The 13,423-nt window shown below is 31.6% G+C and overlaps 1 protein-coding gene across 2 annotated transcripts in view; it reads right to left on the bottom strand.

Annotated features, from left to right (window-relative positions):
- LOC124831858 (symplekin) overlaps nt 1-9,053 on the bottom strand; it is a 28,587-nt gene extending 19,534 nt beyond the window's left edge. For both annotated transcript variants that reach the window (XM_088106973.1, XM_088106974.1), the window contains exons 1-5: nt 8,640-9,053; nt 7,937-8,096; nt 7,181-7,273; nt 4,466-4,568; nt 4,132-4,300 (exon numbers count right to left, since the gene is read on the bottom strand). In XM_088106973.1, coding sequence (XP_087963099.1) covers nt 4,132-4,300; nt 4,466-4,568; nt 7,181-7,273; nt 7,937-8,096; nt 8,640-8,842 — 728 coding nt within the window. In that variant the 5' untranslated portion in view covers nt 8,843-9,053. The remainder of the gene's footprint in view (nt 1-4,131; nt 4,301-4,465; nt 4,569-7,180; nt 7,274-7,936; nt 8,097-8,639) is intronic.
- Nucleotides 9,054-13,423: the final 4,370 nt, after the last annotated feature.

Below are 13,423 nucleotides of genomic sequence, written 5' to 3'. Positions count from 1 at the left end.
TGCAAACTAATAAATAAGTACACAACACATTATCTTTACAAAATTGTTCCACGTTAACAAATGGAGGTATGCCACTATGTAGAGGAAAAAACAAAGGGTGAACACAATGGCAAAAATAAAGATTACTAAAGAGTTTTAGTGGGACATTTCATTCAACCAAATCTGTAAAATATGAAGTATGACTAAACAGATAGCTGTACTTATCTTCAAAGGCAATGAAGTGCAATTTTTCATATTAATATTAGACACATAAGGATTTCAAAAACCAGACAAAACAGGTACCAAGAACCCAAAACATAGAACAAGAAGAAAATGCAGAAAATAAAGTGATAAGTAATTGCGTTTTATAGAAAAATATGCTGCAGATGACAATTACATTTCTATCGCCAGGAGAAATTAAAATTAAAATAATAAAACAAGCAATAAACAGTTCTGTAAAATTCATATTATTTTCACACATAGGCTAAAAGCCACATCACAGGCAACTAAACAGTTCAACATAGGGCATAATATGAGTTACCAAGAATAAAACCATCCATAGTTTCAGGATAACTAAACAAATAAGGGTAAAATAATGAAATAAACCTCTATAGATTACAAGTGATTGAAACAATCACAAGGGTTTGAACAGCACACACATACTCAACTGAACTGTAGCTATCACTAGAACCTTTATAAGCCAACTGCTAGACAAAATCAAATAACCCAAGCCATCTCATGTTGAAATGCTAAAAAGGTTTCTTCTAAAACTTTAGAAGTAAAGTCTTATGTTGTCACAGTTTTGAAATAACATGCATGCAGCTGCAGAGCAAAGATAAATTTTTCATATCGACTGTCATACTCCTTTGATGTTTATACATTAATCATAGTCACTTAAAATGCATTGTGCATTACCATGGAGAAGCTGGCATAAGTGAAAATGAACCCCCTCAGCTTGCTTAAAAACTGATTAGAGTTAATGAAATCATGTTATATTATTTAATATTTATTGCGAAGTTTTTAAGAATCTAGTTTTCAAAACAAAAGGCTAATAGTAGTGTAATTTTTGTTATGTAACATTGACAAATAGTTGGTATTCATTCCATCATTTATCATATTCCTTGCTTGCTGATATTTTTGAAGGGGGGAAGAATTGTTAGCTTGGATGAAACTCCATATTGAATATCCATGTCGTAAGATTAATTTCAAAGGCGGGTTTAAACTGCACACCAGCTGCAAAAATGAAGAGGGATAAACACAACACTTGCACATTAGAACCTGATTTTGCCAGAACAATCTAAGGATCAGCTGAATAGAAGTTTAATGGGTTCACTATGAAATGGTTCTAGCATTATTGATATGCTAACAAATGGAATGGAAAATCCATAAAAATGCCAAAACAAATATATAACACAAAAACAACAATATATATATTGAATTATTGAGGCATTAACTGTGTATCAGCTGTTATAAAATAATAAATACATTAAATGTGTTACAGCATGAAATTTTTAAATGGTAAATGGTCTCTTAACAGTTTACAATAATAAACTGCATCACTTGACGACCATGTTTCCTCGGTTCACTAGATGTCCATTATAGTGCATCACTTTCGATTTCTAACACCCAGCCAACTGGCACTCCATGGTATAAATAATGAACCATCTTACATAGCCTTATCAAGGTAACTTCCAACTTATGAACCACCAATGCAGAGTATCCAAGGCCAATAACTTCCCATAAAGAACTGGTCGGCATGCTGCAATGTTACTAAAATAACAAGTAGTTGAACTTATTCGATCGATGAGGTCCTGCTTCAGTGATCACTCCATTTTCAACATAGTAAAACCAGGGCAAAATGCAGTTATACGCTCAATTTTTAATGAATTTCATTGATTTAAGAACGTAATCAGTAATGATTAAGGACTGAGTATATCATGTAATTGTATTGACGTGAAATCCCAATACAAAAAGATATACTAGAATCTTAAGAAATACACTTGCAGCCTTCCTGCATAGAAATGAGTAAGGCAGAACAGAAACACTACAGTACTTCAAGCTCAAAATAAACATTACATTGAATATATTGCAGCTGCAACAAAGGTTTCTAAGAAAATATGCATACAACTTTAAATTATTAAACTTTAGGACCATTGTATTTGGAAACAACACATAAATAGTGAACTCATTTACAGGTTGCCAACCACATGAATAGTGAACTCAAATACATGCACAGTAAATACATAAATACGAGACAAATCAAATAAAAGAGGGATAAGAGAGAAAAAATAGTTGACCAGAAAAGCATAGCCATATATTTTGAGGTAACTGGATTTGACCTTATGTATTTTCCTGTCCCCAACACCTCTGTAATATTAACCATGTAGCCATCTTGTCTTAATTTATTCTTTTACTCTTAAAGAAATGCCCAAACAATAACAAATGTCCTCTGATGTTATTTTCAGTTTCACTGTTATTCTTGGGACCAATTATAATACATAATTATATTATGTTTACTGCCCGTGTTCAAAGCCTGAAAAATTAACCCCTTCCCCCCGCCACCCCACACACCCGTTGTATAAAGCAATCTATAACTACCAATGAGGAAATGAAAAGGTGGTTTTTAATTCATAGAAGAATCAATACCAAAAACTATTTCTTGCATGTTTCAAGAAACAAACAGTATCAGAAGCACTCTACACAAAAAAATTGGATTTTTGAAAGCATGTAAGCAACACCGCTGAGCAAAGGACAAAAACTAACAAACAGAACAGACAAAAATATTAATTACTCCCATGGCAGATGGTAGACATCAAACAGAATGCACACAAATCAGTTCTTAGTTTGAAGAAGAAAACTTTCCAAAACTTAAATCATACCATGGACAACGGAAAATTTGCTACAAGGAATTTACCAGACAACAGAAGATATGCTCGGGACAAAAATTATAAACTTACTGCAGTGATGCCATCTGTAAGATGAAAGATCATTGGAAATATAATTTCACGTAGATATAAACTTAATGGCATGAGTCATTTATTTTAGAAAAATAATTTATGTACACCAGAAAGGTGCATCAACACTTAATATACACCTAGAGAGGGAGTAAAAATGATAGGTTTATAGGTTATATGATGTGATAAGAAGAGAGAGATAGAAAGAAAAAACAAGTGTATAACAGGTGTAGATAAAATGAAGGTGTATGCATATAACTGCTCTTTATTTTATATATAAAAAAACAGTAAAAGAATAATAAAAAATGAAAATTCATCTAGAGCCATTGAAATTCAATACGATGGCATAATGAAAAGTGAAGCAGACGACACAAATTCAAAGTGTGTACCAATAAAAAGTATAGAAACAAATATTTAAAGCATATCAAATTAGACTATTAAATTCCTAAAAGAGCCAATTTTAAAAACGGGCCTGGTAGGTGCCTAGATATGCATTTCTATCTTTTTTACAAGGCAATGAAAAAATATGGTCAGAAAAAGACTAAATTTCATAACAGCTAATATCATCATATCATGCACATCCAACTAGTCCACTAATCTGTTTGAATTCTGTTTCAGTTGACAAAGACTAGCCATCAGTTTCAGTTGGTTATGGTGTTTGAACTCAGGACATTTATTCAATTCAATACAAGTTTTAGCTTCTGTTTTCAGATCAAATGTCTCTCCCTCTCACTGTTTTTGTAACTTTATCTCGTTTTCTATATTCATAAATCTACCCACGAGTTTAATAAAGGGTCCTGGTGACCAGTGTGTCAAGGTTATCGGTCAAGGAACATTAAATACACCCCACGAAATGCTTCTAGCTAGTTTAAAAATAAAAAGTGAGTATTGAATGTTTCTCACATTCTTGTTGCCTTTATTAGAAGAGTACACCTTTGAGAAGAGCAATATACAAAAGAGAACATGAATTGATTTAAAGGGGGTTTAAAAACCAACATGCAAATAAATGAAATAGAATGTTAATCAGCCTACTTTTCAAGAAATAAAGGAAAACAAGCCTTAACATGCAACCACATATATATTCAAAAAGAGTTGCCTACCACACAATTTCCATAGATCTATTGTCTGAAAAAGAATACAGAGAAATGCTAATGATATTTAAACACAGGCCATTGGCTGCTACCACATCAAAACTCACCAATTTACAACAGTAATAGTCAAGCAACCAGGAAGAGTGCCAACAGACTGCAATAAATTTAATAGAATGCCAAGAGTCCTATTTCCTTCTGACATGAGCACCACTGGATCAAGAACAGGGTGAGGATGACCACCAACCAACCACAACACATTAAAAGCTTGTCTACCTCCTGCATTTAGATTGGTTTTAGCAATAACATATGACTAGATGATTATTAAGCTATTAATTCCCTATTCTAAACTGGAACTTTAAGTAAAAATTGTGTTGTAAGAACTAGAACTCAAGCCATTAAACTCACACATACATTAAACTTGTTAAATGTGAAGAGCAGTACCTTTTGTGGCTAATTTCTCAGAATCACTGATGTCAGATGCAAATAGTAATACAAACATTTCAAGGAATTTCAGTGCCAGCAACTTTATTCCAACAGAACCAGGCTACAATAGCAAGCAAATTAATTTCAGTCAGAAATCAGAAAAAAATTAAAGCCCATTGTTGTAGCCACGACAAGTTCAAGTTAAAAAGAATGACATAAGATTCGAAACAAGGTCTAAACTGAAGAAGTTGTATATGGATTAGGATTAGTGTGAGACCCAAAAGCTAGTAAACAGGATAATATGTACTTCAAAAACACATACAAGTATTATTTCAGACTGAAAGAGGCTAGTGACGATGACAGCCAACAAACATGAGAACTCCAATATCGCTTGCCACAAGTACATTGCTCAAATGCCACTTTGCTCAGCCAAAATTGCAATAAAATTACTATCCTATTTCATATATTGCAAATGCCTCTTATATGATCAAACTATAACTTCTACACATCAAGCTCCTTGCCTCCACCAGAGAAAACTTCACAAAAATACCCCCTATAGGTGTCAAATAATTATCATTAATTTGTAGCTAATTGCTTTGGCTCATTTCTCGGAAGTACCAACTCCAACAAAAACACAAGATACAACATAGACACAGATAGAGCCCATGTTAGAATCCAAGTAAGTTTAAGTCTCACACTAAGAAAATCGAGAAACATATAAAGAAGAAAACCTAAACCTACAAACCCACAAACCCCTTCGAAAGATCTCAACAGTCCCATAGTATGCTTGAACACCCTATGCATAAAGGAATCAAACTACACCCGTATAAGTTACACCAATTATTACTTCACTTGATAAGTTTATCTTAAAATTCACCGTTAGATGATACCTTCTTTTCATATCAATCATGACTACAAAATTATATATTTATCCAAAATTATTTAGATACCTCATTCATATGTCGAAAATTGTCGTAAAAGAGACTTTTAAAATATAAAATTTTGATTTATTTGATCATTTTCTTTCATTTTTAAATAATTGAACACAATCAATCAAGGTACAACAGTTAGAACTCAATAGTTGAATTGAAAAACAAAGTGCAACACTATACGTGAAACCATTGATAGTGAAATAGTAGGTATAGCTTACACAAATGTTATGTCATTCATCTATACACACACACACACACACACACACATATATATATATACATATAATGGAAGAGCCTTTTTTAAATGATTGACAAATAAAAATTGACCACCAACAACAAAAGCCTTCCTCCCACTGCATGATGTTAGCCAATGGATGACACAACACTGATAGGCTTGGTTAAAGACCAGATTTTCATAGATATTATATTATTCACCATGAATCCTTAACAGCTTCTCCCATCTTCCTTCTTGGTCTCCCTCTCACACTTAACAAATTATATATATCAACATGACAAAAATCTAAATTGAGAGTTGCTGGAGAGTAACCAAAGCTGATAACAAAACCACAACACCAAAACAAGAGTGAGTAAAAAACAATGATGGTACTCCGGAAAAACTGTGCTGGAGGATCATATGGAAACCACGCTGCAGGATAACCAGGACAAAATCAGGGGCATGCAGGATGAACTAAGAAAGACTCTGCTTCATATGGGTCAAAGAAACAATGGTACTCTCCTATAGATGTTAAAATTACTAGATATTTTAGTATAATTCATTGACTGTTTATATTTAAAAAAGTTACAGTAAAGAAAAAATAATAGTTTTAGGTTTAAATATGCTTCTAGTCCTTAAATGAACAAGCTTTTATTTTGGCTCCTGTTAAAAAATTCTTTAAACTTTAGTCCCTCTAAAATTGAAATCACTGTTATTGATCTCTAGTATTATGTGACACTTGTTAATAGCTTATTTGCTGAACAAAAGATCAAGTGTGATTATTTCAAGGGACGCCCCACTAATGTTTACAATACTATGTCAGCATGTGACACCTTTAAAAAGATTAGGATCCATAAAATAAATGTTTTTTATTTGTCTTAAAATCAATGTTAGGGAACAAAAATACTGACTTCAAAGTTTAGAGGGATGAAAATTAAAGAAACTGTTTAAAAGGGACTAAAACCAAATTTCATTCATTTTATAAGAACTAAAAATTTAGATTTCAAATTTTACAGGATGAAAAACAAAGAAAATAATTTATACAAAAAAAAAATCAAAACTCACTACTTTTACAAAGACTAAATATATATCTAAGCCTGTTTTTTACTATAGACACTTGCAAAGGATTGTGTGACACAAGTCCAAGGAAGGTCTGAGAGGGTCAAAGTCGGAAATGTTTTCACAAAGGAAAAATCAGTCTGATGAAATGTTTGCGACTCATAGGTTCCATCCAAGGAAAAGCGCCACAGAAAAGAGAATACTCAAACAGACCTGACAACATGCATTCAATGATCAAAACCCATAGAATGAGGATTCCCCTCAATAATTGCCTATGATTGCACAAAAGTCTAACAAAGCTTCTAAAACAGAGACCTCTTAGCTAAACTTCAATTGTATTTCAAATATTAAATAATATCATGGTTCAATATGCTGAATATAGCTCGTTAGTATATTCCACACCAATATACCACCTACTAGAAAGTAACAATTGCACAAGATAGTAAAACTTAAAAGTGACATACAAGTGCAATGGTCCTCCAAACAATTATGGCAACAACAATGGATTAAAAACTAGAAGCTAATTACCTCCACAGCAATCCCAAAAACAGCATCCTTGAACTTAAGCATTGAGATCCAAGTATCTTCTAGCCACCTCTCAACTTTACCATTTTGTTGAAACTGTTTGTTTTCCAGATTAGTATCACTGGGTCAGTATCATACTATGTACCAAAGCATATAAAATAGAGAAGTTGAGATGGGCAGAGTCTCTTCGTATTAATGAATTGCATCTTCTTAAAAATAATAGTTCAGTTCTTCGTCTTAACTAAACTGGTTTTCCAGATTAATATTATAATCATATGCTTATAATACATAAAATTTATGACAATTAATTAATGAAATGGGAGTGAGATGTGTTTCTTTATTTAAGAAACATATGGGCTACGGGTATTAAAGGAGGTGAAAAATCCATCTAACAATGACCAGCAATTAGATGAACCACTGGAAATAATCAATATGCTCTAACACAGAACAAATCTGGTATAAAATCATATTTTAATAATGACACCATAGAAACAACAGAAATGGATAACCTCGTATCATTTCCATAGTTAATATGCATGTATATCATGCTAATTCATACAAGACCAAAGAAAGTTAAGGGTTAAAGAGGGGGAGAATCACCAGAATAAACATGTACACAAAGCAATCAGATAAATAGCAAGACTCATTCCTTAAAACAAATTTAATCTACATAGATAATTAAAGAAAAAAAATCCGTGCATGTATTTTAACGTATCAGCACGCAATTATGAAGATAGGCAGCGGGACTGGAGAAAGTACCTGCACAATCAACTCCTCAAAAACACTACCAAAGATATTTGTGCCACTAACAATAGACTGCTTTACAACAATTACATCACTGTCTCGTAAAAATGTTAATAGTACAGATATCAGCGTAGGAGAGTGCTCAACTGCTCTAAAACCAATCTCCTCGATTATCCTGAAATGCAGCGAAGGAATCAAATTAAAAGTAAATACATACATACACACATACACACATACATACATACATATATATATATATACATATATATATATATATATATATATATATATATATATATATATATATATATATATATATATATCATTCAAACACGCGCGCGCGCGCGCCAGAAGCTGCTGCATTTGGAGAGCTGAAGGCAAAGGTGGCAGAAATTATGGATGGAAACAAGCAAGCTACAAAACTCCAGAGAGACAAATTGCACCCAACGAACAAACTCTCACAGCATAACTCAATAAACAGAGGATATCACTTCAAGAAAGTAATAAAAAAATGCACACGAGAAAAATTTAAAATGAAAAGGCAGAAATGTAGCCCTGCAGCATTACCCTAAAACGCCAAATTCAAAGAGAAAACACGACAGAACGAATTGTGGATTCAAGAAAATGCATAAACAACTTAAAAGCCGCACCCACACAGGGTTAGAAATCAAATAAAGAAAGAAAATGTTTAAAATTAAAAATAGAGTGAGGAACTAACTGAATGAGCAATTTGCGAACGAGGCTTTCGGGAGAAGACTGAAGCTCAAGCAAGTAAGGGAAGAGTTCGGCGGCGAGAGAGGGGTCGATGGAGAGAAGAAGGTCCTTTGCTTGTTTGAGCGACGAGGTTTTAACGGCAAGGTCGCCGTGGTTGTTGGCCGTAGCGAGAAGAGAGAGGACTTGGTCCTTGGTAGGAGCGGCCATGGATGTCTGTATGTTTTAGGGTTTTGAAAGAGCGAAGAATGGATGAAGAAGGTTTATGTAATGTTGGGAACAACGAGGAAGAAGAAAACAAAGGATTGATATTCGAATTGGATTGAAGCAAAAACTCGGCGGGCTGAATCTAAATCCCAGTCACTCCCTGATTGCAACGATGAGGAATTGCTCATTGGGATGGTCAGTAACAAATTTATCCATCCATTGTGTTCTACACATATTATTATTATTATCAACACAAATTTGTCTTTTTTCTGTAAATAATAAAATATATCAAATTAAATCAAAAATCCACCAAAGATAAACAACTAAATAATATATAATAAACAAATAAATAACTCTAACCTAATTTTTAACTTTTTTGGTATAAAATCAAACACATATCAATATCTCTTTCTTTTTTATTCTTTTCTGAATTTTTTTTTCTTCATCGACCAATTCAAAAATAAAAAAACATAATCTCAACAAATTCCATATATGAACAGAGACTTGTCACGACATGATTAATACAAATAGGTTAATTACATTGAGGAGAAATTATATTTGACATACAAAATTTTTATATTCATTTTTTATATTTATTTTATATTATTATTTTTACTTAAGTGTCTTTCTTAAAAATAAAAAAAAAAATAGTTTTTATGATTATTTTATTATTGTAATATCTATCAAATCATCTTATCGTTATTTTTTATTGAATCTATGAGAGATGAGTATTGATTAATAGGTTCTTGCTAAAAAAATTATTTATTTGCATGTAGATATTATGTATCAAAAAAAGTTCATCTCACATACCAAATATAAAAAATAGTTATATATATATATATATATATATATATATATATATATATATATATATATATATAAAGTTAACTTTTAATTTATTATTTACATAAAAAATTATTTAGAGAAAAAAAAATCTTAAGCAACTTTAATTTTATTCATTCATTAAACACTAACAAACTGAATAATGATGTAATATTCCAAAATATAAGATAAAACTATATAATAATCGTTACATGATCACGTGTTTAATATAAACGATCAATTAGAAAAATAATTATAAAGTATAATTTACATTCATCCAGAATAATCATAAATTTAAAATTTTATATACAATATAGTTGTATCAAAACTATATACAAAAAATGGTGATCTCAACCACAATAAAGAAAAACTAAAAGAGATAAATCTACTACTACAACAGACAATCAGAAACATCTCGACCAAGGGTCTGCTCAACTGAGATCTCATCATCCTCTGCTCATATCTATTGGATGATCATAGCCAAACCAGACCAAGAAACATAACAACAAACACAAACAAAAACAAAAGGATAAGCTCGTTACCAACGAGGAGCATTGGTGTCTTGAAGACATTATGGTTTTGATGATGCTACAAGATGAAGAACATAAAGACTTTTGTTGTATTTATTTAAAAGCATTTTGTAGAATTAATTGTATAGGAATTACTTTATTGATGTAAGAACTTTTAGAAGTTTTCCTGTTTAGAGAGTCTTTGCGCAGATAATCGATTATTTGGTATAATAATCGATTATTACGAGCCTGTTTGGAAAAGAGTTCCTCGCGCAGATAATTGATTATTTCAGTCTGAGTCAGTATTGCTCAAGCCGCACAAATAATCGATTATCATTCAGGATAATCGATTATCAGTTTTTGAAAACCCCATAATGGACACAAATAATCGATTATCACTTATGATAATAGATTATATTTGGTAGTTGAGAGTTGTCTTTTCATTTTATGAACCTTGGGTTATAAATAGTATTTTCCAGAGCTCTTAGTAACTTTTCATTTGAGAGTATTAGAGATGCGTGCCTAAGGGAAGCTCTCTGTGAGTGAAAAGGAATTTAAGTCATTTGAGAATACAGTGTGGTCTGAGGAAGTTCTAAAGTGTTAGTTCATCGCTCTTGTCAAGTCTTGTGAATAGAAGAAGCTCGCGTTTTGTGTGTCAAAGGTCGGAGCGGTTCTCTTCAGGTTAGTAGAGTTATTTTCTTCCGGTTCGTTAGTCGAATCAAGATTTTCTGTTGCACTGTTCTGGTTCGTCATTCGAAGGAAAGTGTTCGCTGCTTGCTTCCGGTTCGTTTGTCGAAGAAGTTTCCTTCCAATTCGTTCGTCGAAGGAAGGTTTTATCATTCTTATTTCATTCACTGTTTTGTAATCTGTAAAACTGTTTTTAGTGAAATCGTTAATCACTCTTTATAGTGATTAACAACTGAACGTAAAATCTTTTTATTCGAACCAGGATAAAAATCCTTTGTGTGATTTTTTCTACTCCCTACACTCTTTACACTTTCTACACATCAACTATTTGATAAAAGTTCTTTAAGAAAATCAAGATTTTTAAACAGATTATTTTATCTTGTTTATTGACTGGTACACGTTTAACACTCTTTGATCGCTTTTTCTACTTCGTTGCACGCTCGCTGGTACCAACAAAGCTATATTACAAAACAAGTTAAAAATCATTTATAACATATCAGGCTTGAATTATATATATAACATACATCAATCCAAACATCTTAATATGCAAAAACTTAAACCAATTGTCTAGACTTAGAATGATGTCGAGTTATGGCGGGTTATGCACTTGTGGTGATCATCATTGCTTTGCAAAGCTATTGTCAATTGGGTTTTACCCTACCACACATCACAAGATTAGTTTGTACCGCGTCATAGACCATACTGGAAGCACCTAGACTAAGACCTCCTACTACTACTCTCACCACATGCTTCAAACCTCTCTATGTGAGAATGTATGACCATTAGAGTGTCAGAAAAACCCCAAGACTAAACTACTTACATTCATTCTAACACACTTGAACCACACCAAGAAGTTCCACCTTGGAACCAACGTTACAAACCTTAAAATCATTTGAAACCATATACACATGTCCATACACTTTCAGATTTGAATACCAACATATACAATAATTGATCATGCACTAGAGTACCATAAACAACCCAATAATTAATTATAAATCTAGGAACTTCATCATCATCAAAAAGATGATCAAGGGATGAGAAATTCAAAAAGATGTTAGAGAAAACAAAGAGAAAGAGTTTTACGGAGACAAACAATATTTTAAGTAATGAGACGAGTTTAAGAAATTATATTTATATTAGTAAATTATTTTAAAATAAAATAATCTATCTCATTATTTTAAAACACCTACCAACTATAATATTTTATTTTATAAGTTCTTTGATCACTTAATTTTTCGTGTCCTTGATTTCTTTTATTTCAAAAGTTATTAAACAAATAAATAAAATAAAAATCATACAATATTTATAAGAAATAACATTTATTATTTTAAAAACTCAAGTAATTAAAGAAGCATAAAAGGCAAGACTTAAAATCTGATTTTTTTTAAGACAACAAAATTTTCGTGAAAGTATTACTATTATGTTGATAATTTGTCCGTGTTAAGAAATATATGTTAGTAGCAATACATGTTAGCATATTTTACCGTAATTTTATTTTTAATTATTTTAGCGTATTTGTTTCTTTTATTATGTTATTTTTAAAGTTAAAATATATTTTTAATTCTTAAATTTTAAGAAAGAAATAAAATTTTTTGAAACAATACAATTTGATTTTTAAATTTAAAATGTGTTTAGCAAATAGAAAAGGCTGTTGTGTTTTGAGGAATTCAGAGGAGCAGAAGAGAGAGAGAATCATTATTTTATTATATGAAATGACATCAATTGTGTTGTGCAATTTTAAAAGTAGAATTGTTAAGCTTTGGCATGTGATTAAAATTTTGAATGACACTTTGGTAATCAATTTGGTTTTATTATGTGTAGTAAAATTAAATTACACATAAACATAGATTTATGTTTTGTTACTGAGTATATATAATATAAAAGATAATAGGTATGATTTTGATAATTTAATTTAAAATCCGAGAGGATTACTAATATATAAAATAAATAAAAAATAACAAAAATTAAATATTTGTATGTATATCTTTATTGTTAAACATGAGGTGTTTTAGTTTATTTAAGTAAAGTTTGGTTGATTGATATTATATATTCAATGTTATTGTATAAGTTGATATATGTGTTGGTTGTTGAATTAGAATTGTGGTTTGACTCAACAAAAGGTAGGGAATTTTGTCTATAAAACTTTATGGGAGAACGGTAAAAAGTAAAACCTGAGGATTCCGCCCTAGGAGGGAGGAGCTATGCTATAAGATTCTTGGTGAGTATGAGATGTTTTAACTATGCAGGAGCAAATAAATGGTAAACTTTGCATGATGGTAGAATTGGTGAACTTTGCCTATAAGTCTCCATGAGATGACAGTGTTGGAAGTACCAGATCGACTAGAGATAAAGTCAATTTATAATATATAAGTGAGGTGCAAACCTCACCTTACAAGCCGGTTTTGTAGGATTGAGTTAGGCTTAAAATCCACTTTCTAACATGGTATCAGAGCCATGGTTAGAGCATATCCCAGCGATATTTATTGTTTACTGCGCATATTGTTCCACCTGATAATCCCACGCTCGAGATGTATATACCTCGGCGTGAGGGGGATGTGTTGGA

This window comes from Vigna umbellata, chromosome 2 (genome assembly GCF_029865625.1).
Source record: "Vigna umbellata cultivar VRB3 chromosome 2, Vumbellata_1.0, whole genome shotgun sequence".
NCBI classification, from domain to species: Eukaryota; Viridiplantae; Streptophyta; class Magnoliopsida; order Fabales; family Fabaceae; genus Vigna; species Vigna umbellata.
The sequence above is the reverse complement of the archived record's forward strand: the minus strand, read 5'-3'. Positions and strand labels throughout refer to the sequence as shown.